Source organism: Macrotis lagotis, chromosome 1, assembly GCF_037893015.1.
Source record: "Macrotis lagotis isolate mMagLag1 chromosome 1, bilby.v1.9.chrom.fasta, whole genome shotgun sequence".
In the NCBI taxonomy this organism is placed as follows: domain Eukaryota; kingdom Metazoa; phylum Chordata; class Mammalia; order Peramelemorphia; family Peramelidae; genus Macrotis; species Macrotis lagotis.
Genome location: NC_133658.1, coordinates 899,776,446 through 899,803,944, shown reverse-complemented (window position 1 = coordinate 899,803,944; position 27,499 = coordinate 899,776,446). Strand labels below are relative to the sequence as shown.

General features: G+C 47.3%; 1 protein-coding gene across 1 annotated transcript in view; it reads right to left on the bottom strand.

The window, feature by feature from the left end:
• LOC141509341 (uncharacterized) overlaps window positions 1-19,785 on the bottom strand; it is a 42,449-nt gene extending 22,664 nt beyond the window's left edge. The window contains exons 1-5 of the mRNA XM_074218811.1: window positions 19,126-19,785; window positions 18,401-18,791; window positions 15,693-15,778; window positions 3,995-4,121; window positions 351-458 (exon numbers count right to left, since the gene is read on the bottom strand). Coding sequence (XP_074074912.1) covers window positions 351-458; window positions 3,995-4,121; window positions 15,693-15,778; window positions 18,401-18,791; window positions 19,126-19,137 — 724 coding nt within the window. The 5' untranslated portion in view covers window positions 19,138-19,785. The remainder of the gene's footprint in view (window positions 1-350; window positions 459-3,994; window positions 4,122-15,692; window positions 15,779-18,400; window positions 18,792-19,125) is intronic.
• Between the last annotated feature and the right edge of the window lie 7,714 nt (window positions 19,786-27,499).

Below are 27,499 nucleotides of genomic sequence, written 5' to 3'. Positions count from 1 at the left end.
TTATGGAGGGATCGAGATAAGAGCTCTAATGATTTCAGATAGTGCCACCAGGCACTCCTTCTTGGAGCTCTCTCATCTTCTGGATAATTCTAATTGTCAGGAAATCACAGCCCTGAGACTTCGGGTGGGCATCCATTTAAGAAGATAGTTAATGGGTAAGGGATTTATTCAGAAACAAAAGTGCGATTAAAAGCAAAATATTTTTTAAAAGAGACTAGCAGGCTAATCAGACATCTTTTGGTGAGGGGCTAACGATAAAAGCAGACTCTAATATTTGGAGAAGATGTCCCTGATTAACATTTCAAAGCCCACAATGACCAACTGGTCTTTCCATGGCTATAGTCACTCACCTGGACAGGTACCTCTTGGGACTTTTCTCTTATCAATACCCTGTAGATTCCATGGTTCTTTCCTTTGTTCCAAATGGCAGATAACATCAGGTTTGGAAACCACAAGTCCTGCTCATGGGAAAAGATATACCAATTATTTATTTATTTTAAAGATATTATTTATTTAGTTATGGTTTGTTTTGCAAGGCAATGGGATTAAGTGTCACACAGATACATGATTATTAAGTATCTGGGGTCAGATATGAACTCAGGTCTTTCTGACTCTAGGGCATATTCCAATTATTTAAACAATAAGCTTGTTTTAAAAAATCTTTAACATTTCTTGCAGCTATGAAAATAAATGATGTTCCTGTTCTACCCCAGAAGTCTTGGAGAGTCTTTGTATTTCTGGACATCCACATGGTATATAAATGGCCAAATTATATTCTTCATGGACTTCTCTGGGTCTTGTCCCCCTGGTTGGGATGGCTTAGAACTCAGCAGGAGAAGGAAGAAGGTGGAACAGTGGATAACACAGTTAAGATCAGAAGAGCTGCTGCTATAAGGAAGAGATTCTCAGTCCAAGGCTAGTTTCAAATAACAGAGCAAAATGAAAAGCTGGAGAAGGAATGGCAGACTAAACACGGTCACATCTATAGAAGGTGACATTTTGACAAACTGGTACCTGAGGATGTGGCCTATATCTTCTGAAGAGGAAAAGCAGACCAGCTTCATTAAATAAGGAAAGAGATGCCACTGTGAACTGACCAAGAGGGAACAGAGGATCATGTCTGACCCACTGAGTAGATAAGATCCAAGACAAGGGGGAGGCTACTATAGAAATATGACCTTACTTCTAGCCTGGGGAGAGAAATCTCCGGTAGGAAAATGAAATGTATTAGTTGAAAAATGAACCTGGATTTTATTCTCTCCTGATAGTGAGATGCTAGCACAAATCAATATGCAGAAGATGATTGTGCACTGGGGGCAGAGGGAGCCCCAAGGCAACTGAGGACACTGCATCCAGACTTCTTCAAATGAGCTACTCAGACCAACTCTTGTTTGTCATCTTGCCTCATGATGAAGGATTTTAATTTTTAATTTTTTTTTTTAATTTTAAGGGAGAAGATATTCTTTGATGAAGAGAAGAGCAGCAGGGTCCTTAAGGGAGGTGAGGGGGACCCTCCCTCCATGCTGAGGGACATGCTGATCTTAATACTGAGATTTTGGTTATATGCTCAAATTTCTACCCAAAATAACTGTTTCTTTTCCTGGTATATGCTAAGCTCTCAATAAATATTTGGTTGATTTTTTATTCATTGTTTTAAAAGCATGTTTAAAAATAACTGGCCACAGCAAATTGTTTTTGGAAACAGATGGGGTATAAATCGCCACTGAATACTGGTTGCCCAAAGGCCTTGACCACTGGGCCTCTGGGGCCAGAGATGTCTGGACCTTGGTTGCCTTGGTCCTTCCTGGGAGCCTTGGCTTCCCTGGGACTCAGGATTTAACTGTGACCTGGGAGTTGTCTGTTTGTATTATAGGAGCACTTTGAAGCCCCTTCAGCTCCATACATATGACCATCACCAGTAGCAACACCTATGCAAGGTCCTAGTCTGCCTGGGTCAGTTGCTAAAAAAAAATGGGGCCTGGACTAAGAATGAGGGGGAGACTTTGGTATATTTGCAAGAGTTCCCAGGAAATTAAAATAAGAGAACTATTCCCTCTCCTGCCAGGCCCCCAGGAGAGTGGAATTCTTCTGTCCTTGGTTTCCAGAGCTGCTCAGGAACCACCAAGGCTCCCTGTGTCAAAAACAAGATGCTCAGCTGAGGGACGGGGCAAGGACCACATTGTGCCCTACATAGCTCTGAGTCCAAAATACAAGTGCAGCCAATGGCATACCCGTGGATCTTGGGTTGCAGAATTAGAGAAACAAGGGACCTTAGAAGTTTTACACATGAAGAAATGGAGACCCAGAAGGGTCAGGTGATTGGTTCATAATGGCACAGGTAGCAAGGGACAGATGATTCACATTCAGGTCCTGACTCCAGATGTGATGCTTTTCTATTGTCTCACCCTGAGTAGATGGTTGATAAACAGACAGAGGATTGATATACATTCCAACTCATTAACTACCTCGGTAAAGGGCATTTCTGGAAAAAGGAAGGGTGAGTAGAGGGGTGTGCAGAGAAATGATTAAGTGTAAAACCGAGGGTTTCTTTTGGAATGACCCCCATTCTTAAGGGTTCTCAAATATCTCAGGGGATTTCCATGGTGAAGAACCAAGGAAGAATCCTCTCTCATCTGACCTATGGACATCCCTGCAGGAAAAATGCCTTCTCAGGGGAAAATACCTTCACTGGAAATAAACTTCTAGTATGAAAATGAATTAGTTCATTAATTAATCAGCTGGGAAAGGACCAATTCAGCTTCTTTGAAGAATCAGCATTAATTAATCAACTGGGAAAGGACCAATTCAACTTCGAAGCAGCAGAAGAAGCATTTTGGCAATGGGGGAAGTAAGAGAAGAAAATCCATGTGGAAAGAAGAAAAGTCTGTCCTCAGCAAGAGAATATGGTTCTTTGTTTTGGAGAAAGGAATCTATTTCTAAGAGAAAGATGGAGGGCAAAGAAAGAAGGGCATTAATAGAAGAAGAACATACAAAAAGTTGATGTTACCTCTCAAAACCCAAAGGCAAGGGCTTGGGAAGGGAGGTTAGGGACCTGGGGAACATGTTGTTACAAAGGGAACAAGGGACAGAAGCAGAACTGCCATCCTCCTTGGGGTCTAAGTGGTTGTGTTCTCTTTCAGTGGAGAAAGATAAGAAAAGGTCCAGCCCCAGCTGCTGGGAGAGAAGCCTCATCTAGACATGGGGATGGAGAGCATCCATCCAGATGGAGAGCAGTGGAGATGGCATGTGGGGTGCTCACTGTTCTAGCTCAGTGGGGGAATGAGTCTAAAGCCCTGCTAATACTCTTCTGGTGGGATGTCAAAGGGAAGCAGAGGAAGCCAGAGGACCGTTTCCCCTCCCAGACCCCCTGATGGGCAGAGATGAATAGGAAGGGCCCTAAGAGGTGCAGTCACCTTTAAGGGGTGGTTTGGTTGAGAAGGTATGGTCCCTTCTATGTCAGAAATGTGCTCCAGGCTTCCTGGGGACTAGTTTTGAAAACTTCCCTAGGAAGGTGTGAGACTGAACAATCTGCACCCATCTATGGCAGACTCAAACTCGGCTCTTTGCTCAGGGGATCAAGAGCCAAAGTCATTGGCCCAACCTGCCTTCATCAATCACAGAATGGACAGAAAGGTTGAGGGTGTCTAAAGAAAGCTCTGAGAGAGTCCAAACTGTGCCCCCAGAGGATTAACAATGGCCTAGAAAAATAGGGGGAAGAAAGAAAACCAGACCCCCGTGCACACTGACTGTGGTCTGCCCGACCCCTTTGGGGCTCTGGGGATGGATGAAGCACAGGAAAACAGGCATCTCCAATCAGACACAACACAACACAAACCCTCTCTCTCTGCCAGTGTCAGGCTGTAGAATGTCTATTCCCTGAACCCTCAGACCAAACCCGTCTGGACTCTCAACAGGTCCCACAGCTCTCAACAATCAAAGCCAAGACACCCGGCCGACCAAGCTATTCTGAGTCCCCGAGGAAAGCTGTCCTTACCCAGGAAGGCCAGGTTCCTGTAATTCTCCAGCATCACCTCCCTGTACAGGTCCCTCTGAGCAGGGGCTAGGTACCCCCACTCCTCCTGGGTGAAGTCCACAGCCACATCCTGGAATGCCACTGATTCCTGAAATACCAAAGACATTCCTGCTGATGCTGCCCACCCCTGCCTGCTCCCAGCCACTGAAGAAAAGCTTTCACCAGGTGGTGATAAAGCAGGTTCCCAACTTGCAAGTTTTCTTCAGCCTCAGAGCTAGAGTTACAACCGGGGTGGGCAGAGAAGACAATTGTCCTTTCCTGGGAGAGGAAGAGCAGAGGGTCTAATCACTGTTGGCAAAGAGGCAAATTCACGAGCCCAACCATTCTGGAAAGCAACTTGGAATTAGGCAGGAAAAATGATGAAACTATTTACACACTATGATCAAGCAATCCCCATTACAGAAGTCACTGAGAGCAAGAAAAGACCAAATCATATTAACATTAGTACAAAAGTTTGGAAACATACCATGAGTCTAACTGGGCAAGAGCTGAGCAAACTGTAGTATGGGGTGCTGTGGAAGGGGCACCAACTCCAGGGGAGATCTGGGGGGTCTCCTCCCTGCAGTTATTAAACCTTGCTGAGCCTCAGTTCCTTAACTGTAAAACAGGGGACAGATTAAAGGCCCCTCAGGAGACTGCCAAATCTCAATTGGTGATTCTTTATGTACTATAAAGAAGAATGACTATGAAGGCCCCATAAATATGTGGGAAGACTTGTATGAAGTGATTCAGAAAGAAGAAAATAGAGCCAAAGGAACAATACATACAGCGACTAATAGGAAGAAATGTCCAAGTCTTACACTTGGGATTTAAAAAGATCTGGTTCATGAGTATAAGAGAAACTATGGTTAATTAGGGCAGCAAAGTGGTGTCATAATGTATGGTGGAAGACTTGAGTTCAAATCAAAACACTAGCTAAGAGATTCTAAGCAAGCCACTTAACCCTGTCTGCCTCAGTTTACTCATCTGTAAAATGAGTTGAAGGAGGAAATGGCAAAGCACTCTGGTGTCTTTGTCAAGAAAATGCCAAATGGGGTCACAAGAAGTCTGACACAACTGAAAAAGACTGAACATCAACAATAGCAAAAATTGTTAATTAACAGTGGGTATGAAAAGGATCTGGTGTTTTGATGAACTAGATACTCAACGTGCCTCAGTGGTACAAGATGGCAACTAAAACATCTATGGTTACCTTGAACCACATCAAGGGAACCTTACCAGTCCCTCTGACCTCTGCCATGCTCTGACCTCATCTGGAGTGTGCCATCCAATCCTGGGTACCACATTTTGGAAAGGGCATCAGTAAGCTAGGGGCTGCCCAGAAGAGGGTGGCTGGCATGGTGAAGGGCCTTATGAGGGAAGATCAGCTGGAAGAAGAAAGGATATTTAGCCCAGAGAAGAAAACGCTTTCCAGAAATTTGTTGGTTAGCTATCTTTTTTTCTATTTTAAGGCAATAGGGTTAAGAGTGACTTGCCCAAGGTCACACAGCTAGGCAATTATTAAGTTTCTGAGGACAGATTTGAACTCAGGTCCTCTTGATTTCAGGGCCACACTCTATCCACTGCACCACCTAGCTGCCCCCATAGCTATCTTGAATGCAAAGGGTTTGAGTGTGGATGAAAGGTTTCTCTTGGCCTTTAGAAAATGGAATAAATTGAAGAAATTGCAGAGAAGTAGATATAAGCATAATGAAAAGAACAAACCTGCTAAAACTGAATGACTCAGAAGAGGAATGGTTGGCTACTGTGGAGGAACTGAACTCCCCATTGTAGGAAAGCTTTAGGCAAAGGCTGAGTGACCATAGCTCCTTAAGGATACCCATTCAGAAAGAGTTCACAGGATGGCACTGATGGCTCTTTCTAGATTGAAGAGTCTGTGGCTTTGTACCTCCTTTAAAGACCCCAAACATTCAGTGGAGGGACAGGTGGTGGTGGAGATCTGAACACCCAGCTGCCACCAGAGAGGGGTCTGCATGGATCTGGCTCTCTCCAGACAGTCCAAGTCCAGCATTCGAGGTCCTACTACAGAACAAGGCCCAGCAAACAGTCTTGGTCCCTACTTTTACAGGAGATAATACAAATTATTGTGTTAAAAGTAAGGAGGCCTGAGGTTTAGGAAAATTAGGATACAATCTCAGCTGTTGAGGAGCTAAGTCTACAGGCTGTAATGGGACAAAGTGGGCATCCAGATAAAATGCTCTAAGGAGAACCAAGGAGATCCCCTTCTTGGAGGGGATCAAAAAACGTTTCTTAGAGAACCTAGGTCTTATAGGGGGATTTCAGTGGGCAGATATAAGCAGAGTTCTTTCCAGACATGGAAAATAGCCTAAACAAAAGCATGCGTACTGGAAAACTGGCATGAGGAAGATGGTAATGGTCAGCCAGGGAGCTGCCTGAACGGAAGCAGATTTCCCAGCTCCCAAGCACCCATTTCTGCAAAAATCTAAAATTCACTCCAAACCAAATAATAATCAAGCAACTAGAATAATAATGAGAAACTAGAGTAAATGTAACCACCCACCCTAGAATCCTAAAGGCAGTAAGGAAGGAGACTGCCAGCAAAGCCAGGGCCAAGGTGAGCAAACAGAGCTGCAGGCTCCCGGCCAGTAAGGGACTGGCCAGAGAAATGGTGTGTCTTCACAACTCCTCCTCCAAGGCTCCAGAGTGGTTAGGCTCCCTTGGCAGCCCTAAGGAGTGTCAAGGATCAGATTGGTGTAGCTCAGGTGATAGGACTGTAAAGACCCTCTGTCCTGAATGAAAGAATGATGCTTTAAACCTCAAAGATGTGGGGAACTTCTACCCTAGGAGGTAGAAGACCGTTTAAGCTCCCTGGTATCCCAGGCTAAGGTCAAATAGAGAAATCAACCCCATCTAAAAAGTGCTGCAAGGGGTGCAGCTGGTCCAGGATCAAAGACCCAATTCGGGAACCAAAGCTAGAGAGATGACTAAGTCAAATGTGATATATCATTAAGTATATAAAAAAATTCTTAAAAAAATCAAGGATGGGGGGCAGCTAGGTGGCACAGTGGATAGAGCACCGGCCCTAGAGTCATGAGGAGCTGAGTTCAAATCTGACCTCAGACACTTAATAATTGCCTTAACTCTTAACCCCAATACCTTAACTAAATAAAAAAATTTAAAAAAAATCAAGGATGCCCAGTATTCTAGTCTAGGAGAAAGTAACTATAAGAAAGAACCCAAAGGAAAAAACAGATTTTCCATGAGGACTATATAATCTTTAGAAGAGATAAAGGAAAAGATAAAAAGATGAAATAAAAGTTTTGGAGGAGAGATTTAGCATAGTTCAGAATGAGCTATTAGAATAGTTCTTAAAAAATGGAATAATTGAAAATCAGAATAGATCAAACAGAAATCAATGACTCTATGAGACAGCAAGAAACATTAGAACTAATCCAAAAGACTGATGAAATAGGAGAAAATGTGAAGAGATCTGATATCAAAAACAACTGACCTGGAAAATGTGACAAGGAGAGAGAACTTAAGAATTACTCCCTGAAAATGTGGAAAATGTGACAAGGAGAGAGAACTTAAGAATTACTCCCTGAAAACAATGATAAAAAAGCATAGATACTACATTTCAAGAACTCATAAATGAAAACTGTTCAGTTCTATTAAAATACAGGTTCAGCTGATGCTGAGTGAGATGAGCAGAACCAGAAAAACATTGTACACCCTAACAGTAACATAGGGCTGATGATCAACCTTGATGGACCCCCTCATCCCATCAGTGCAACAATCAGGGACAATTTGGGGCTGTCCACAATGGAGAATACCATCTGTATTCAGATAAAGAACCATGGAGTTTGAACAAAGTTCAAGGAGTATTCCCTTTAATTTAGGGGGAAAAAATGATATCTTATTGTCTGATCTTGTTATCTCTTATACTTTTTTTTAAGGTTTTTTTTTGCAAGGCAAATGGGGTTAAGTGGCCTGCCCAAGGCCACACAGCTAGGTAATTATTAAGTGTCTGAGATTGGATTTGAACCCAGGTACTCCTGACTCCAGGGTCAGTGCTTTATCCACTGTGCCACCTAGCCACCCCTTGTTATCTCTTATACTTTATGTTTCTTCATTAAGGATATGATTTCTCTCTCATCACTTTCAATTTGGATCAATGCACAACATGGAAACAATGTAAAGACTGGCAAATTGCCTTCTGTGGGGGAGTGGGGGGAGGGAAGTAAGATTGGGGGGAAAATTGTAAAACTCAAAATAAATAAAATCTTCAATTAAAAGAAAAAGAAATACAGGTTCAGAATGAGGAAGGGAAGAATCTCCTGACTGCTTCTATTATAGAAGATACTGAAATATAATGTTCAAAAGACAAAAGATAGAGGCTTAGAACCAAGGACAGGCAAAAATTAAGTAGAATACTACTGGGGGAAACTTATCTTTAATAAAACAGAGGACTTTCAAACATTCCTGATAAAAGGACAAGATCTGAATGGATCTTTTCAGCTGCAAACAATCAAAAAAAGGTAAATTGATATGAACCATATAAACAATTTATATGAAAATATAGCACTAACATTCTAATAGAGGGAGAGGAAATGTGACCCTTCAGAGTATGGAGGAAGCTAAATAGGGTCTGAGAGTAGATTGGGTCTGCTCTGAGGGTTTTAAGAGAGAAAAAAGGAAGGAGGATAAAAGGATAACATTAATGTAGAAAGGAGGAAAAAGAGGTTGGAACTTGCTCTATAATTGAATTGGATATGAAGATTATGTAAACATGGAGTGATGGTAGGGGAGTGAGCATGAGATGAACCACTGTCTTATTTCAAAGATGGTTAAACACAAACATTTTTTTTGCAAGGCAAATGGGGTTAAGTGGCTTGGCCAAGGCCACACAGCTAGGTAATTATTAAGTGTCTGAGGCTGGATTTGAACCCAGGTACTCCTGACTCCAGGGTCGGTGCTCTATCCATTGCGCCACCTAGCTGCCCCTAAACACAAACATTTTGATGGAGAAATACAACAGGGGAATAAATGGGAAAGAGATGAAGTTAAGGGGCCTCTATCCTCTCCTGGTTCTCCTCCTACCTCTCTGACAGTCTTTTATCTGCCTCCTTTTCTGAAGCCTCCTCTGGATCACACCCTCTGATGCAGGTGTCCCATAGAGTTCTTCTGGTCCTCGTCTCCTTCTCTACTACACTTGGGGATCTCCTCAGTTTCCATGGGTTTAATGACCATTTCTATGCTGATGATACTCAAATCTACCTTCCATGCTCCGATCTCACATCTCCAATGGCCTTTCAGTCATCTTGAATTAGATATGCAGTAGACATCTGAAACTCAATATGTCTAAAACAGAACTCATTATTCCCCTTCCCTCCAACCCTCCTTTTCTCCTACCTTCCCTATTCCTGTCAAGGGTCCCACTATCTTCTCAGTTCCCCAGGGCTCAACCTAGAAGTCATCTTCGACTCCTCACAATCTCTCAACCCCCATATCCAAGCTGTTGCCAAGGCTTGTGGATTTTACCTTTGTGGCATCTCCCTAATTCACCCCTTTTCTCCTCAGACACTACCCCCCACTCTGATCCAGGTCCTCGTCACCTCACCCCTGGATAATAACTATAATACCTATTAGGGGATGTCTGCCTCAAGTCTCTCCTCATTCTAATCCATCTTCCATTAGCTACCAAAGTGATTTTCCTACAGGTCAGATCCAACCATGTCATCATTCTACTCAATAAACTCCAGAGACTCCCTATTTCCTCTGAAGCAAATACAAAAGGATTGGTTTGACCTTCAGCGAACCTCTATCCTTTCCAGTCTTGTTGCACCTTCCTCCCCCACACTTACTCTTGGATCTAGTGACCCTGGCCTCCAGGCTGTCCTATCCATCTCTCAGCTCTGGCATCCTCCCTGGCCGGTCCCCATGCCTGGAAGGTCTCCCTTCTCTGCTCTGACTCTTGATCTTCTTGGTTTCCTTTAAGTTCCAGCTAAAATCACACCTTCTATAGGAAGCCTTCCCCACTAGGTTCCAAGGTCTTCCCTCTGTTCATTATTTCTGATATATCCTAGCTATAGATGGTTCATATTCTTGAGGATGGGGACTGTTCTTTGCCTCTTTTTGTATATCCAGGGCTTAGCCCAGTAAGCACTTTATTTTTGTGTTTACTGACTGATAGGAAAATGGGAATGGGATGAAAGTAAGCAACATTAGATAATTCCAAGACCCAACACATTTCTTATTTTGGAAGGGAGAGAGAGAGAGAGAGAGAGAGAGAGAGAGAGAGAGAGAGAGAGAATTAAACATTTATTAAGTACTTTATCTTTTTGTTTTTGTGGGGCAATGAGGTTAAGTGACTTGCCCAAGGTCATGCAGCTAGTAAGTGTCTGAAGCTGAATTTGAACTCAGGTCCTCCTGACTCCAGGGCAGGTGCTCTGTTCACTGTGCTATCTAGATGCCAACTAGATGTCCCCTATTAAGTATTTTAAAATAAGGAAAGGAAAGGATTAGAATCTAAGGAGGAGGCCCAGTTTGTAATCTAGAAATGGATGATAATATTAGCGCTCTATAACAGGAAATGATAAAAGAGATGATTGCAGAGAATCCTGGGCAGCATGTATGGGAAGTGATCAGAACCAGGAGAATAACTCATGGGAGGACAATATTACAAAGAAAAACATCTTTGAAAGACTTGAAAACTTTAATCAATGCAATAACCACCAATGTCTCTAGAGAATCCATCATGGAGCATGTAACCCAACTCCTGAGGGAACGGGGATAAAAATCAAAGGTCTGGTCCTACATTTAAAAATTTTTGATTATACTTATTTCTTAAGAAGGTTTTTTTTCCTCCCCTGAATGGATTTGGGGTATGAAGGAAGAGTGAGAGTAATATCCCTCCCCAAAAAACCCTTTAAAAATGTAGAGAAGATGAAAAGAAAATTCAGAAGGGAGCCCAGACAAGCACAGTTTTGAAAGTAATGAGTGGGATTCATTATAAAGTTATTGGCAAGACAATAGAGACCTGTAGTTTCAAAGATAACTTTCTTTTTTTGAGTATATGGAAATTTTCATTTTTGAAGACATTAGATTTAGATTTTTTTAAAAAGATGGCTTTGCTAATGGAAGAAAGAAGTAGGGGGAGGTCAATATGGAATCGGTTGCCATAGTTCAGGCAAGAGATGATTTGGGTCTGAACTAAGATGATGACAAGAAAGAGAAAAGGAGATGATGTGGAAACAGAATTAAAAGGACTTAGGAACTGATTGAACATGGAAGGTTGGGAGAGAGGAGAGTCCACCATGACCTTGTGATTCCAAACTACCATGACTGGGAGGAAGGGATGCTATTAACAAAATAAGAAATCAGGAGCGGGGGTTAAAAGACAAAAATTATAAGTTCAGTTTTAGACAAGTCAAATTTGACGTGGTAGTTGGATGTGCCACAAGGAAATGAACTCAGAGGAGAGATTTACATTTGAAGAATTTGGAAATCTTCAAAAAAAAAAAAGAATTTGGAGATCCTCAAATCTGAATTCGAAGATGAATTGACTGAAAACAATTTAAAGGGGAGAACCTAGGAACATATCCACATCAAGAGGGCATAAAAAGGAAATGAAAGCTTCAGAAAGGACTCTGAAAGGGGAGATAGAGAGGAGGGAGGAAGAGAAGGAGGGAAAGAGAAAGAGAAACAGAGAGAGGAAAAAGAAGGAAGAGGAGGAGGAGATGTAGGAGGAGAAGACGAAGAAAAGAAGGAGAGGAAGAAGAAGGAGACTAGGTTTGAATAACTTTAAATGCCAAATGGAGGGTTTTAGGTCTGACCCTGGAAGGAACAGGGAACCACCAGAATTTATCCAGTGCTTATGTGAGTGTTGGGAAGACCACATCAGACCCAGGCTTTAGGAAAATCCCTTTGTCAGTCATATGGAGGAGTAGGGGTAGGGAGGCTATAATAACGACCAGATGGGAAGTGATGAGGGTCTGTTTAAGGGCAGAAGTAGTGTGTGTAGTCTACAGAGGAAGATACGGGAGCAGAAATGACAGAATTGAGCCATATTGGGAAACTGTGCAGTCAGGAGAGAAAGAGGACTGAGAAAAGGGTGTTGGCCATGAAGGGACAGTGTTGATTTTAGAGTGGGTCCTTTGTTCAGTTGGATGCAGCAGGAAGAGCCAAGGGGTGGATGTGAAGGACCCCACCCCCTACTGTCCTCTCCCAGAGCTGCCAAACAGCCTGGGGAGGGAGCTGAGGTCAGGAGAAAGCCTGCCAAGGATGATTTTTAAGCATGATCAGGTTCAAACAGACTCATGGAGAACTGCTGACCAACATGGTCACCAACCAATGTCCCCATGATCCCCCAGTCCACATCATGCAGATGCAACTCACCCTACTCATATCTCAGGACCTGAGCTTCCTCTCTATCCACTGACCCCATTCACAGTGACCAGGAGAAAATCTCATCCTGGGTAGGCAAAATCCCTCTTTGCTGAATCTTAGTCTTCCCTCTTCCCTTCATCTCTTCACCTTGACAAGGTAGAGGGGGAATAGTGGAGAGGAGGCAGGAACCTGGCCTCTCAAAGTCTTGGGTTCTAAGCCCGTCTCCCCCACTCAGGAACTGGCTGATCAAATTCCATGATCTCTGGGCCTCGGTCTCATCTTGGAAGTAAGGAGTATTATAGCACCCCACTGTGAGAATCAAAGCAGATGCTGGGAAGGACAGTGTTTTCTCAGGGTTAGAGCTATCACCTCTCCCCAGCCTTCCCCCCTAATTTCTGATGTGGAGTCTGGAGGAGACTTTGATTTCTCTTCTACCCTGGATTCTTAGGGAGACCAGGAGGATGCTCAGCTCCACAACCAGGGCAAGGGGCAATCTCCCCAGTCTCTAGCTCCTTTCATTTTTAATCAGGGTCTACCATCTGGCCTATCTCCTCAAGCCCCTGACCCCTAGATCCCTGTTCATGGGTCAACAGCCTCAGCAGACCTATATCTGGGTCCTGGTTGCCTCTGCCCATGCTGTCATCCTTAAAGACATTAGCATCCCTGCTGATGCCCCCCCCCCAGAACACCCCATTAACATAGTTCTTGGATCTTTGAGGTTCTTGATTAAGGTGCCAGACCCTTGCCCTTGGCCTCATTTTGCCTCAAACAAGCCCTAGGGAGCCCAGGGTGAGATGATGGACCAAAAACAAGGCAGGACATAGACCTTCAGGTCCAACCAAGGTGGTAAGGTGTTCTGGAGCATGTCCACTCAGAACAGGGCTTTGTTTCTCTTTTTGAGTGGTGGTAGGGATTTGTGGAGTGGAGAAGGGAGGTGACAGAATTGTTAAAAAAAAAAAAAAGAAAAAGAAAATAGGATCATTGAAAAACTATTTTTTTTTCAATGAAGGATTTGCAGAAGGAAAGAAGGAAGGCAGGAAGGAAACACAAAGAAGCAGGATAGCTTCAAAAGTCCCACAAGGAATTTATTACTTTTTTAAAAGGAAAAGTGAGCTGCACAGAGTGAAGATTGGGACTTCACTGTAGGATCTTCCCTGTCTGTTGTAAGTTGTGGAAACAGATGTTCATTTTACAGAAGGCTCCAGAAAAGCCAAGGAAGAAAGAAGACTAACCACAGTGAACAGGAGTTGGAAGACCTGGATGCAAATCCTACTTGCTATACTCGTCAGTTAAGTGAGTGTGGGTTGGTCTCTCAAAGCCTTACTTACCTCCCCTGAAAAAGGGGGACAATCACACCTGCAGCCCTGCCTCACAAGGCTCATGTTGGGGAGCAATCTGAGCTACTACTGACCTTCCACATCTTGGATCTGGAGCCCCACTCCCCAACCATCCCCCCTGGAGATCACCTTACATCTTGACTCTTTTCCCAACCAACCCACTCCCAGGGGCAGCTGAGTCTCTCTGAAGCCCAGTCTTCACATTCTATTCCAGAAGAGGACCCTTAACACACCCCTAGACTTTACACAGGCCTCATTACAGAAATTCCTAATGTGGGATTGTCTGCCCAAGAGTTAAATATCTTTCTAGCCCGAAGACATTTCCTGGACTGGTACATCTACCGCCCTTCCCAAGAATACAGTCCAGAAAGCCCCTCAGACACCACCATGCCCTTTCTCGTTAGCCTTCCTAGTCTCCCATGCCTCATCATCTAGGAACAATTTTCTTTTCTAGGCTCCAGGAGAAGAGCCTACTCAAGCTCTGTACTCTTAGAACAAAGAGCTTCATCTTTCCTCCTGAACCCTCGCTATTTCCCAAATCTGACCTGATCTCCCAGACAGAATGAGAAGAAACATTTGATATTGGATCTGGTGGGAGTTCCAAGGACAGAAGCCCCCTGAGGCTCCTGTCCCAATTAAGGATCTAGCAGTCCCTGGACCTTTGTATGAGCCCACTTCATCAGGGAGACGTTTGCAGTGGGGGGCTTTGTGACGTTCTTGAGAGAGCTTTGTCACAGTCCTTTAGGCCTAGAAACTAAGATCATAAGGAGCTCCCTCTGCTATGTTCAACAAGGTCATTGTTGTGATAGCCCTCTCCCCAATTTAGGTAGTAATGTTTTCTCTCCCTTTCTCTAAAACCAAACAATGTCCTTATCAGGATGCCACTGATCACAGGCTTCACCCCCCATCTCTCCCTTTCATGGAGCAGCCTCCCACAGAGCACAGGACCACCTGCTGCCTACTCTGGTAAATGGCTGGTTTCTCTTTGGCCATTCTTGTTGAGTTCACTCTTTAGTTTACTGGCATCGGACTCCCACTAACCCACTCGTCACTGGCCAAATCCAGCCACTTTTGCCAGTCTTTATTCCCCCCTCACCCTGGACGGCTTGCTTCCTGGGATGTACTCTTCCTAGGTGTCTACACTGGTTCTCCTCACAGGTTTCCCAACGGAGGCTTCCTCCTCCGGCTGCCTCTCTCCCTACCTAGCCACCTCCCTGTGAACTTGGGGCCTCTCCCTCATGTTCCCTGTCAGACCTAAGCTCATCCTCTTTTCCCAGGGGTTGACCCTCAGCATGATCAGGGAACCAGAGGCCCAAATTCTCTTCTCCATCCTCTAAGGGGTCATCGATCCTTTGGTGAATAACTAAAGTCAATAGGAGGAAGTGGCAACAAAAGTGGAAAAACTAACAAGGAGAGCGAGCCCCAGAGAGCATAAGCTGCCTTTCACTACATGTCCCAAACACCTGCATGGCTGGCATGGGTTTGAGAAATCCCGCAGAAGTCCCTCTCAGGCACAAGCTCTTTCTAAGATACTGCTTTCACTGAGTTCAAAGATCTTCAAGAATCCTTAATGGCTCACACCTCAAGTCCAACCTTCTGAGATCTCTCCTCCTCTTCCCCTGGCCCCCAACACAACTCTCCAGCTTCAGCCAGACCCTCCACTCACGTGTGTGTGGATCACTCTGGCTCTTATCCACAAGCCCCTGGTCATTATCTGAGGGGGTCCTGCCTTCCTTCCTGCCTCTTCAATGAGAATCATGCTGTCTGAGTGAACATCTGCAGGATGAATGAGTGAAGGGTGAATGGGTGGACAGAAGGAAGGCCGTGAAGTAAGCAAGGAGACTTCCCATGGAGCCTACTATCTACCAGGGGCCGAGGGTTCTGAATCTGGCTAGGAAGAGACACTTTATTCAAGAGGGTGGTGGCGAGACATGTGTTCACTGCCTTGGGATAGAGAAGAAACCCTGACTCACCTGGGGTTCAGCTCTCAGAGGCCTTTCTTCTTTTTCTTCTTCTGGGATTCCCCGCCAGTGGAGAGCAGAGTCCTGGAAAGGAGGCTCTAGGGGAGAGAAAAGATGCAGTGAGAGTCACAGTGATGGAGGCACCGGTGTTGGGTATGGCAACCATCACCCTGCCACGTGCAGGAGGTTGTGTGGGTAACCTCTGCTCCGGTTCATCTGCTCCTGCTCCTGCTCCCCACATTGTCTGGACCTCTGGACCCTGGCAGTCACAGTAGACTGAGGGAAAGAGTATAGTCTGGCCCACAGAGGTTGAATTAGCAACCCTGTCCCCACAGGCTGGTGAGAACATGCTTCTGGTTTGAGTCAAGGCCGGGGATAGCAGATGTGAAGGAAGAGGCTGGTTGTCCCCAAGGTCACAGGCAGTCACTGTGTGGGCCGGCATTTCTGCTATCAGAGAAGGCTGGGGGTTGGGGAGAGGGGAAGGGGTCAGGCAGAGGGCATGTCTGCAGATCCGTCTCTGAGGGAACCACAAAGGGGAGCGATAATTTGTTTTAACGGATTGGACATAACTCTAGATATCACGTTAGAAGAATGACCCTGACTAACCCAATAGATTTGTGCTGTAAGAAATGAGGACCATGAGGAATTCAGAGATGCATAGGAAGTCTCATATGGATCGATATGGAGTAAAGGCAGCAGAACCAAGAAAACAAGACACAAGATGACTACTGTACCCCAAAAATCCATTGTCCAATATAAAATACAATAGTATATCTTTATGTATTCACACACACATAAATAATCCAGAACAGAAGCTGTAATTCTGTGACCAAACTCAGTCCCGGGAAAAGTTGAGAAACGCACTCCTTTTCCTCTTCTGCAGAGATAGGGGACTACTGGGGAGCAATACTGCCCGTGCTCTTGTCAGACTTAGATGTTGGTTTGTTTTGTTGAAATGCTCCCCCCTTTGACTGTCTCTCTCTCTCTCTCTCTCTCTCTCTGACTCTCTCTCTCTGTCTCTCTCTCTCTTTCTCTCTGGCTCTCTCTCTCTCTCTGTCTCTGACTGGCTCTCTCTCTGTCTCTGTCTCTGACTCTCTCTCTCTCTCTGGCTCTCTGACTCTCTTTCTGTCTCTGTCTCTGTCTCTCTCTGGTACTATTTCTGACTCTTTCTCTGACTCTCTCTCTGCCTCTGTCTCTCTCTATCTCTTTCTGTTTCTGTCTCTCTCTCTGTCTCTGTCTCTCTCTGTCTCTCTGTCTCTCTCTCTCTCTCTGTCTCTCTCTCTCTCTCTCTCTCCTTCCCCCCTTCCTCTCTCCCCCATCTATCTGTCTGTCTCTCTTTAAAGTTACAAGGGATAGTTCACTGAGGAGAAGGGATACATTTAGAAATGAAGGTGATTAAAAATCAAAGATAGTAATAAAAAAATAAGACAAAACTAGACAGCTACTGACCAAGTGGAACACCTTCAGGGGATGGTAAGAACCTGGAGGGTCCAAGGTTTTGCAGATCTCTGAAGGAATGAGAAAAGTTCAGCCTGGAAAAGGGGAGAGCTAGATCCTTGTCCTTGGACACATAGAAGGAAATCTATCAGTTGTTAACAGGTCCCTTCATGTTGGTGTTCCTGTTCCACTTTTCCTCCTAGAGTCTTAGTAAGATCTCTTGGTTGGCATTTAAATATTTGCTAAATGTTGGAAATAAATCTGGAAGAGGGATTAGGGCTTTGTGGCCAAATACAAAAGCAGGACCATCTCCTTTAACAAAGAAACCTAACTTTCCTTACTCAAAGGATGTGGAAAGAACCCATTTTCTGAATTCTCTGGAGATGTTACTTCCATAAGTCATTTTCTCAAAGAGGCTGGGTAATCCAACAGAGAAACTTAGACCAAGGATTCAAGAGGCCTAGCTCTTTTTCTTGGATCTAACATCAACCAGTGTGATGTTATGAAATTCGTTTTGCAGCTAATGTTTCTTCATTTATAGTTAAAAAAAGAACAAAATTAAAAGGGGGTCAGCCTCTACCTTCTCTGCTTCACAGAACTTCCAGAAGAATAAAATGAAATCACAGAAGTACCAAGGGCCAAATAGGATTTCAAGTCAGCCTGGCCAAGAGAGTCTTTGGAGGATGAGGTTTCCAAGTGGGTGGGGACAGCTCCAGTGACCTGGGATGTCCCCATGTCTGGAATGTTCTCCCTCTCCAACTCCGCCTACTGACTTCCCTGGCTTCCTTTAAGGCCCAACAAAAATTCCATCTTATCCTGGAAGCCTTTCCCTTTAATTCTGTTCATTATCTTCTATTTATCTTGTCTATAACTTGCCTGGTATATATTAGTTTGCAGGTTGTCTCCCCCCATTAGATTGTAAGCTTCTTGAGGGAGGGTCTGTCTTTTGCCCCTTTTTGTAGCCCCCAACACTTAGTCTAGTGTCTGACATCCAGGAGGTGCTCAATACATAGTGACTGATTGAACAAGCATCACAGTATCCTTTAGGAGGCCTTCTGCCCCCTCAACCCCAACTGACCTTGTGTCTAGCCTATAAACAATGTTTGTTGTACTCTAGGAGGGCAGGGAGGCTTTCACAAATGCTGAATGGCATTGGGGGCTCCTCCTCATGGAGTCCAGGACCCTTCCCTTCTCTGAAGTCTGTCCCACTCATCCACCACTCTTCCTCCCAGTAACCTTCCCTTCAAGGATGCTCCCAGGTGTCCAAGTCTCCTGGTACTCACTGTGGCCTGGAGGCTGCGGTGCCTTGGCCCAGGTGCCCACCCTCTCAGGTATAGCAGAGAAAGGTGGCTCCAGCCCAGGTCCCGCTCCTGGGCCCCATGCATCTCTGAGTCCTCCCCCAAAGCACGTCCCAGCGGGCCCAGGGGCAGGGGTGTTTCCTCCCAGGAAGAAGTCTTGCTGCCCGGGAACACCTTCTTCCACCTTCACTCTCAGGAGGGTCACTGGTTCCTGTAGGGTCAGGAGTACGGCCATGACGTGGCCCTGTGGTGGCTTCTCTGTGGCTGGAAGCGTGGTCCTGGAGGGATCCCAAGTCCCTGGGACCCCCGGGATAACCAGGCTAACACGGAAGGACCCAGAAGCTTGGAACGCCCTCCAGAACCCTGCCGAGGAGTCCTGAAAGAGAGAAATGATCCATAGCTGGGAGCACCTGGCAGCAGTTTGGCAGGGATCTCAGTTCAGCCCTAGAGTTGCTGCTGGCCAGACAGGGGATAGTGCATAGCTGGGCCTGGAGTCCTGAGTTCAAATCCAGACTCATATACTTCCTAGCTCTGTGACCCTGGGCAAGTCAATTCATTCTGTTTGCCTCAGTTTCCTCATCTGTAAAATGAGTTGCAAAAAGAATAAGCTAGACCACTCCAGTATCTTTACCACAAAAACCCTATAATGGGGTCACAGAGAGTCAGACATGACTGAAAAATGATTGAATAACAGAGTGTGCAATACTCACACAGGAAGACATGTGAGCAAGTGTTCTGGTGAAAACACATACATCTGTGGGAACCAGGGAAGACACCGTTCCATGACTCTTCTGAACACAAAGGTCACACACTGACCATATCTCAGATCACAGCCCTGTTCTCCCAGCAAGAAGATAATCAACATTTTAGTAAGGCTTCTGCTATCTCCTTGGACCTTCCCAACTGTATGTTGTTATCTCCATTTTAAATTTAGGACAAGGAGGTTCAGGGTGAGCCTCAGGCAAGATTTGAATTTGGCTCTTCCTAGTCCTAAGTTCAGCCCTCTTCAGAGAGTCAAAGTTCCCAGTGGATTCAGAGACATTAGCAGCCAAGCTACCAGTCCTCTCGGGGTCCAATCATACATTCACATGAGCACAGAATCACTGAACCTAAGATGGCTTGGGGAGGAAGGAGAAAGGTGAGTAGGTTTTGCTGTAGGGTAGAGGAAAAAAAGGAAAGAAAAGGCCTTGGGGATAGGAAGGCGGGGGGGGGGGGCAAGGAAGGAAGATGAGGTAAGATTAATGGGGAAGGCAGAGATAAAGAAGGATGGGGAGGGATGGGGAGATAAAGGAAGGGGGAGGCATGGAGAGATGAAGATAAGGGAGATGGGGAGGTGGGGAGGGATGGGGAGATGAGGAAGGATGGGGGAGATAAGGGAAGGGGAGATGGGGAGGGATGAGAAAAGTGAAGGGTAGGGAGATGAAGAAGGGGAGGAGATGGGGAGGGATAGAGGGATGGGAAGATGCAAGATGGGGAGGGCTAGTAGCAATGAAGAGGGAGGGGGAGATGGGGAGGGAGATGAAGAGGAATGGGGAGAAGGGGAGGGATGGGGGAGATGGGGAGGGATGGGGGAGATGGGGTGGGATGGGAGAGAAGGGGAGGGATGGGGAGATGGGGAGGGATGGGGAGATGGGGTGGGATGGGGAGAAGGGGAGGGATGGGGAGATGGGGAGGGATGGGGAGATGGGGTGGGATGGGGGAGATGGGGAGGGATGGGGAGAAGGGGAGGGATGGGGGAGATGGGGTGGGATGGGGAGAAGGGGTGGGATGGGGGAGAAGGGGTGGGATGGGGGAGATGGGGAGGGATGGGGAGATGGGGAGGGATGGGGGAGATGGGGTGGGATGGGGGAGAAGGGGTGGGATGGGGAGAAGGGGTGGGATGGGGAGAAGGGGAGGGATGGGGAGATGGGGAGGGATGGGGGAGAAGGGGAGGGATGGGGAGAAGGGGAGGGATGGGGGAGATGGGGTGGGATGGGGAGATGGGGAGGGATGGGGGAGAAGGGGAGGCATGGGGAGATGGGGGAGATGGGGTGGGATGGGGAGATGGGGAGGGATGGGGAGATGGGGTGGGATGGGGGAGATGGGGAGGGATGGGGGAGAAGGGGAGGGATGGGGAGATGGGGTGGGATGGGAAGATGGGGTGGGATGGGGGAGATGGGGGAGATGGGGAGGGATGGGGAGATGGGGAGGGATGGGGGAGATGGGGTGGGATGGGAGAGAAGGGGAGGGATGGGGAGATGGGGAGGGATGGGGAGATGGGGTGGGATGGGGAGAAGGGGAGGGATGGGGAGATGGGGAGGGATGGGGAGATGGGGGTGGGATGGGGGAGATGGGGAGGGATGGGGGAGATGGGGAGGGATGGGGGAGATGGGGTGGGATGGGAGAGAAGGGGAGGGATGGGGAGATGGGGAGGGATGGGGAGATGGGGTGGGAAGAAGGGGAGGGATGGGGAGATGGGGAGGGATGGGGAGATGGGGTGGGATGGGGGAGATGGGGAGGGATGGGGAGAAGGGGAGGGATGGGGGAGATGGGGTGGGATGGGGAGAAGGGGTGGGATGGGGGAGAAGGGGTGGGATGGGGGAGATGGGGAGGGATGGGGAGATGGGGAGGGATGGGGGAGATGGGGTGGGATGGGGGAGAAGGGGTGGGATGGGGAGAAGGGGTGGGATGGGGAGAAGGGGAGGGATGGGGAGATGGGGAGGGATGGGGGAGAAGGGGAGGGATGGGGAGAAGGGGAGGGATGGGGGAGATGGGGTGGGATGGGGAGATGGGGAGGGATGGGGGAGAAGGGGAGGCATGGGGAGATGGGGGAGATGGGGTGGGATGGGGAGATGGGGAGGGATGGGGAGATGGGGTGGGATGGGGGAGATGGGGGAGATGGGGAGGGATGGGGGAGAAGGGGAGGGATGGGGAGATGGGGTGGGATGGGGGAGATGGGGGAGATGGGGAGGGATGGGGGAGATGGGGAGGGATGGGGGAGAAGGGGAGGGATGGGGAGATGGGATGGGATGAGGAGATGGGGGAGATGGGGTGGGATGGGGAGGGATGGGGAGGGATGGGGAGATGGGGTGGGATGGGGAGATGGGGTGGGATGGGGAGATGGGGTGGGATGGGGGAGATGGGGGAGATGGGGAGGGATGGGGGAGATGGGGAGGGATGGGGGAGAAGGGGAGGGATGGGGAGATGGGGTGGGATGGGGAGATGGGGTGGGATGGGGAGATGGGGTGGGATGGGGGAGATGGGGGAGATGGGGAGGGATGGGGGAGATGGGGAGGGATGGGGGAGAAGGGGAGGGATGGGGAGATGGGGTGGGATGGGGAGATGGGGTGGGATGGGGGAGAAGGGGGAGATGGGAGGGATGGGGAGATGGGGTGGGATGGGGGAGAAGGGGGAGATGGGGAGGGATGGGGAGATGGGGAGGGATGGGGGAGATGGGGAGGGATGGGGGAGATGAGGGTTGGGGGGAAGGAAGAGGCGGGAGATGAAGCAGGATGAGAAGGGATGGGGCGATAGGGAGAAGGATGGGAGGGTGGGGGATGGGGAGGGCCTGTCGGGGCAGGTCGGCAGCGGCCTGTGCCGGGGGTCGCCCTCCCCCCGAGCCCCCGGGGCTCCCCCCAGCGTCACCTCGCTCGCGGCCACCGCGGTCCAGCGCGCTCTCGGCAGCCCGCACCGCCGCGCCTGCGCAGGAGCGCATCCAGAGAGCCAGTCCAAGCTAATCCCAGCATGCTCCTCGCGCTGTCAAGGCCTCCGCAGGGGACCAGTGGCCCACGTGGGTGCCGCGGCGAGCCGAGGATGCTGGGAGATGAAGTCCCGAGGCTCTGGCGCAGGCGCAGTGCCGCGGGGCTGCGCTCGGGCGTGGGGGTGGGGGCCGCCGGAGGAGATGGCGCACCGGCCCGCTCCGGCAGCCCCTCTGCGTATGCCAGACCGGAACGCACTGGCGTCAGCCTGCGGGTGGTCTCCAGTGGGGGGCCCAGGGCATCTCTCCCAGCACCGAGGGTGGACATTCTAATCAAGGGCACAGTGGATGGAGAGCTGAGCCCGGTCAGGAGTCCTGGGTTCCAGTGCTGCCCCTGACCCAGGCTAGCTGTGTGACTCTGGGCAAGTCCCTTGACCTCCCTGCACCCTAAGCAACCCTCCAAGGCTCAGTTGCAGGTCAGGCGCCCAGATGCAAAGGTAGAGGGAGTTCTCTCATTGGGAGGGGGAGTCAACACGCACTTATTAAGGCCCTGCTGTATGCCACCTGCGGGAGATAGAAAGACAGAAGACCCTCCCTGCCCTCAAGGAGTAAACACTAATGGCCCAGACAAGCTGTCAGAGACACAGTAATGGGAGGTCATTGCAGAGAAAAGGCTGGTGGCCCCCCAGAGAAGGCCATGGAAGGCTTCCACAGAAAGCCGGGCTTTAGCTGAGATGTCATGGAAGCCGGGGGTGAAGATGAGGAGGGAGAGCATCCTAAGGGTGGGGGAGAAGCAGAGAAAAGGTTCCAGATGAGCAGATGTATGGGTGAGGAACAGCCAGGAGGCCAACGTACCCGGGATCCTAGAGTGCTGGGAGGTGAGCAAGGAGTAAGGAGATGGGAAAGGTGAAGGGGAGCCAGGTTTAGAAAAGGCCCAAACCGGAGGATTTTAGACTCCATCCTGGAAGTGATCGAGAGCCACGGGCAAACTGGGTTAGCCTTGCCCAAGACACACGGCTAAGAAATGTCTGAGGCTAGATTTGAACTCGGGAAGATGAATCTGCCTGACTCCAAGGACGGCGCTCCCTGCACTGTGGGGCTTCAGAAGAGGTGTCAGATACTAAAGTAGAATTGACAGGACCTAGCAAAAGAATATAAATCAAGAGCCAAAGATGGCATCTAGGCTGGCGACCTGGAGGATGGTCGTAGAGAAGTTAGGAAGAAAGGAAGGTTTTGGGGAAAAGATAAGGATTTCAGTTTGGACATGTTGAATTTAAGATGTTTATGGGACATCCAGTTTGAGACATACAATAGGTAGTTGAAGATAGATGTGAGTCTGGAGTTCAGGAGAGAGGTAAGGGCTGGATAAAAAGATCTGAGAATCACTTGCATGGGAGCTGATGAAATCACCAATCAAAACACTATAGACAGAAAAGACAGTCCGAGACAAAGCCTTGGGAGACACCCACCGTTAGTGTGTTTGATCTGGGAAAAAATCCAGCCAAGGAAACTGAGAAATAGAGGGTCAGGCAAGTAGGAGGAAAACCAGGAATGGCAGGAGAGTGATTCAAGGAGATGAGTGTCATCAACGGTGTCAAAGATGGCAAAAAGGAAAAGAACAATGAGAAAAGACCATCAGATCTAGCAATTAAGGGATTATCTAGAGAGAGAACTTTTATATTATTTTTTTAAAGTTTTTTCAAGGCAATGGAGTTAAGTGGCTTGCCCAAGGCCACACAGCTAGGTCATTATTAAGTGTCTGAGGAAGGAATGAAACTCAGGTACTCCTGACTCCAGGGCCGGTGCTCTATCCCCTGCGCCCCCTAGCCGCCCTATATTATTTTTTAATATTTTATTTTATCTTTCAATTACGTTCTATAGGAGCTTTTCAACATTCATCAATTTGCAGATTTCCAGGTTACATGTTTTTCTAGCCCCTCCCCTTGGCAGCGAACAGTCTGGTAAAAGTTATTTTGCATAAGTCATTTTGTTTGTAAGAGGAATTAGGACTAAGGGAAAAGAAAGAAAACCATGAGATAAGAAGGGAAAATCTAAGACAAGTTTTTTTTTAAATTTATTTTTTATTCTCATTTTGTATAAATGTTTTTTTTACATTAATAAAATATATTTGTTTACAAGTAAACAAAATACCCCTCCCACCATGAATATAGATAGACTTGCTTGGGCGAAAAAGTAAAGGGGAGAGAAAAAAAATTAAAATAAAAAAAATAATAGTAATAATTGTAGGTATGGCCAGGTGGCGCAATGGACGAAGCACCAACCCTGGAGCCACGAGCCCCCGAGTCCATATCCAGCCTCGTAAACCCAATAATCACCCAGCCATGTGACATACAAGCGACCCAATCCCCGCTGCCCTGCAAAACCCAAAAAGAAGAAAAAAAAAGACCCAAAATAAAATAAAATAGTAATAATAGTAGGGGTGGCTGGGTGGCAGACAGAGCATTGGCCCTTGAGCCAGGAGCACCTGGGTCCGAATCCAGCCCCAGACACCCAAAGATCACCCTGCTATGTGGCCCCAGGCAGGCCACCCAGCCCTACTTGCCCTGCACCCTCTCCCAAATAATAATAACAAAAAATGTACTTCAGTCTTTGTTCCAACACCATCAATTCTGTCACAGGTGGATCACATTCTTTATGATAAGTCCATCACAAAAGTTACTTCCATATTTTTCCAACGTTGCCATTGCTGATCGCAACTCCCTCCTTTCTTATTTCTCCACTACCATGTACTATATCTTCTCTCTCCTTTCACTCTGACTCTGCTGTAGGGTCGCTGAGTGGCGCAGCAGACAGATCCCTGGTCCTGGGGCCAAGAAGCCCTGAGCCCCCATACCACCCCTTAGGCCCAGCATCCCCCTGGCCCTGTGGTCCTGGGCAGGCCATCCAATCCCAGCCCCTTGCAAGAAGTAAAAAAGAAAATGTGTTATATCTGACCACTCTCCCACCATGGTCCATCCTCTCCTCCTTTATTCACATCCCCACCCCTTCCCCCTGCTCCCCCCCCCTTCTTACTCCAGTTGTCTATACCCCATTGAATATATATGCTGTTTCCTCTCCTAGCCATCTCTGATGAGAGCAAAGGTTCCCTCATTCCCCCTTGCCTCCCCCCTTCATATCATTGCAATAGCTCATTGTAATAAAAAAAATCTTATTATGTGAAATATCTTGGACTATTCCCCCTCTCCTTTTTCCCTCTCCCATTCCACTTCCCTTTTTTTCCTATTGACTCCATTTTTACACCATATTTTATCTTCGAATTCAGCTTTCTCCTGTACTTCAACTATAAAAGCTCCCTCTACCTGCTCTATTAACTGAGATGGTTCATATGAATATTATCAGTATCATTTTTCTATACATGCAGTTCATGCTCATTAAGTCCCTCGTATTCCCCCCCTCTCCTCCAATCTCCATGCTTCACCTGAGTCCTGTATCTGAAGATCAAACCTTCTGTTCAGCTCTGGCCATTCCAAAAGGAACATTTGAAATTCCCCTGGTTCATTGAAAGTCCATCTTTTTCCCTGGAAGAGGACATTCAGCCTTGCTGGGTAGTTCATTCTTGGCTGCATTCTAAGCTCTTTTGCCTTCTGGTATATTGTATTCCAAGCCCTACGAGCTTCCAATGTAGCTGCTGCTAAGTCCTGTGTGATCCTGACTGCAGCTCCACAATATTTGAACTGTGTCCTTCTGGCTGCTTGTAATATTTTCTCTTTGACTTGGGAGTTCTGGAACTTGGCTATAATATTCCTGGGGGTTGGTTTTTTGGGATCTCTTTCTCTGGGGGATCGGTGGATTCTCTCCATTTCTATTTTGCCCTCTGCTTCTAGAATATCAGGGCAATTTTCCTGTAGTAATTCTTTGAAAATGATGTCAAGGCTCTTTTCCTGATCATGACTTTCAGGTATTCCAATAATTTTCAAATTATCTTTCCTAAGTCTGTTTTCCATATCAGTTGTTTTTTCAATGAGATAGTTCACATTTTCTTCTAATTTTTCATTTTTTTGGTTTTGTAGTATTGATTCCTGATTTCTGGTAAATTCATCAATCTCCCTGAATTCTATTCTTTGTCTGAAGGATTTGTTCTCCTCAGAGAGTTTTCTTATCTCTTTTTCCATCTGGCCAATTTTGCTTTTTAAAGCATTCTTCTCCTCAATAACTTTTTGAACTGTTTTGTCCATTTGACCTAAGCTGGTTTTTAGCATGCTATTTTCTTCAGCATTTTTTTAGATTTCCTTGACTAAGCTGCTGACTTCATTTTCATGTTTTTCCTGCATCTCTCTCCTTTCTTTTCCCAGTTTTTCTTCCAACTCCCTCATTTGATTTTCAAAGTCTTTTTTAAGCTCTATCATAGCCTGAGCCCAATTTCTGTTTTTCTTGGAGTCTTTAGATGCAGGAGCTTGTGCTTCCTCATCTTCAGACTGAGTATTTTGATCCTTCTTGGGCTCATTTGCAAAATATTTCTCAATGGTCTTCCTCTTATTTCTTTGCTTGTTCATTTTCCTAGCCTAAGCCTGTTTTTTGGGGGGTGCTTCCTGAGCTTTTGGGACACTCCCACAAGGGTCTCAGTGTGTGAGGTTCTGTCCTCCCTCCTGGTCTGTGAATGACCATAAGCGCCCCCCTCTGCCTCGGGGCCGAGGTGGGGGGGGGCCTGTTGTTCTATGGGGGGCCTAGACTGCAATCAGGATCTGAATGTGGTCAGAGCCCCAGAGTCCTGTTCCAGGGGCAGAGGACAGAGGTAGGCAGTCTCTCTCTCTCTCTTCACTCCCCTCCCTCAGCTCAATGGGCTCATGCCCTGGGGGCTCCTGCTTACTGGCCTTCCTGCTTCTGTTTCCGGGTCTAGGCTGCCGAAAGACCATGCTGCTGGCTGTGTGCCCTGAGGGCTGGGCTCCACGTGCTCGCTCTGGCAGAGGTCCCCCGCTGTTCCCCAACTTTGTGCCCGGTGCTCCCCAGGGTGCAGCTCAGGAGACTCCCCCGCTGCTGTGAGCCGGGGCTCCCAGCGCCCTGGGGCTGCCTCCGGGAGGCTGAAGTTCTTTGGCTCTGGTGGGCCACCCCTCTGGCAGGCGGGCTCTCCGATCCCAGGGAACAGAGCCTTTCTGCTCTTTTCCAGGTTACCTTGAGTAGGAGAACTGCCTCACTGGGTCCCTTTGTGGGTTCTGTCTCTCAAAAGTTTAGTTAGAGTCCTTAGTTTATGAGTTTTATCAGAGAGCTCCTAAGACTCCATCCCTTCTTGTCGCCATCTTGGCTCCGCCCCTAAGAGAAGTTTTTAAAAAGTGAAAATAATATTCATTCAGATTCTGTGGAGTTTGGATGTGGATGACATTGTCCATAACTGATCTCCCAGGGTTGTCCTTGATGAGAGAGAAGTTTTAATTGAATAATGAGGTCAGAAA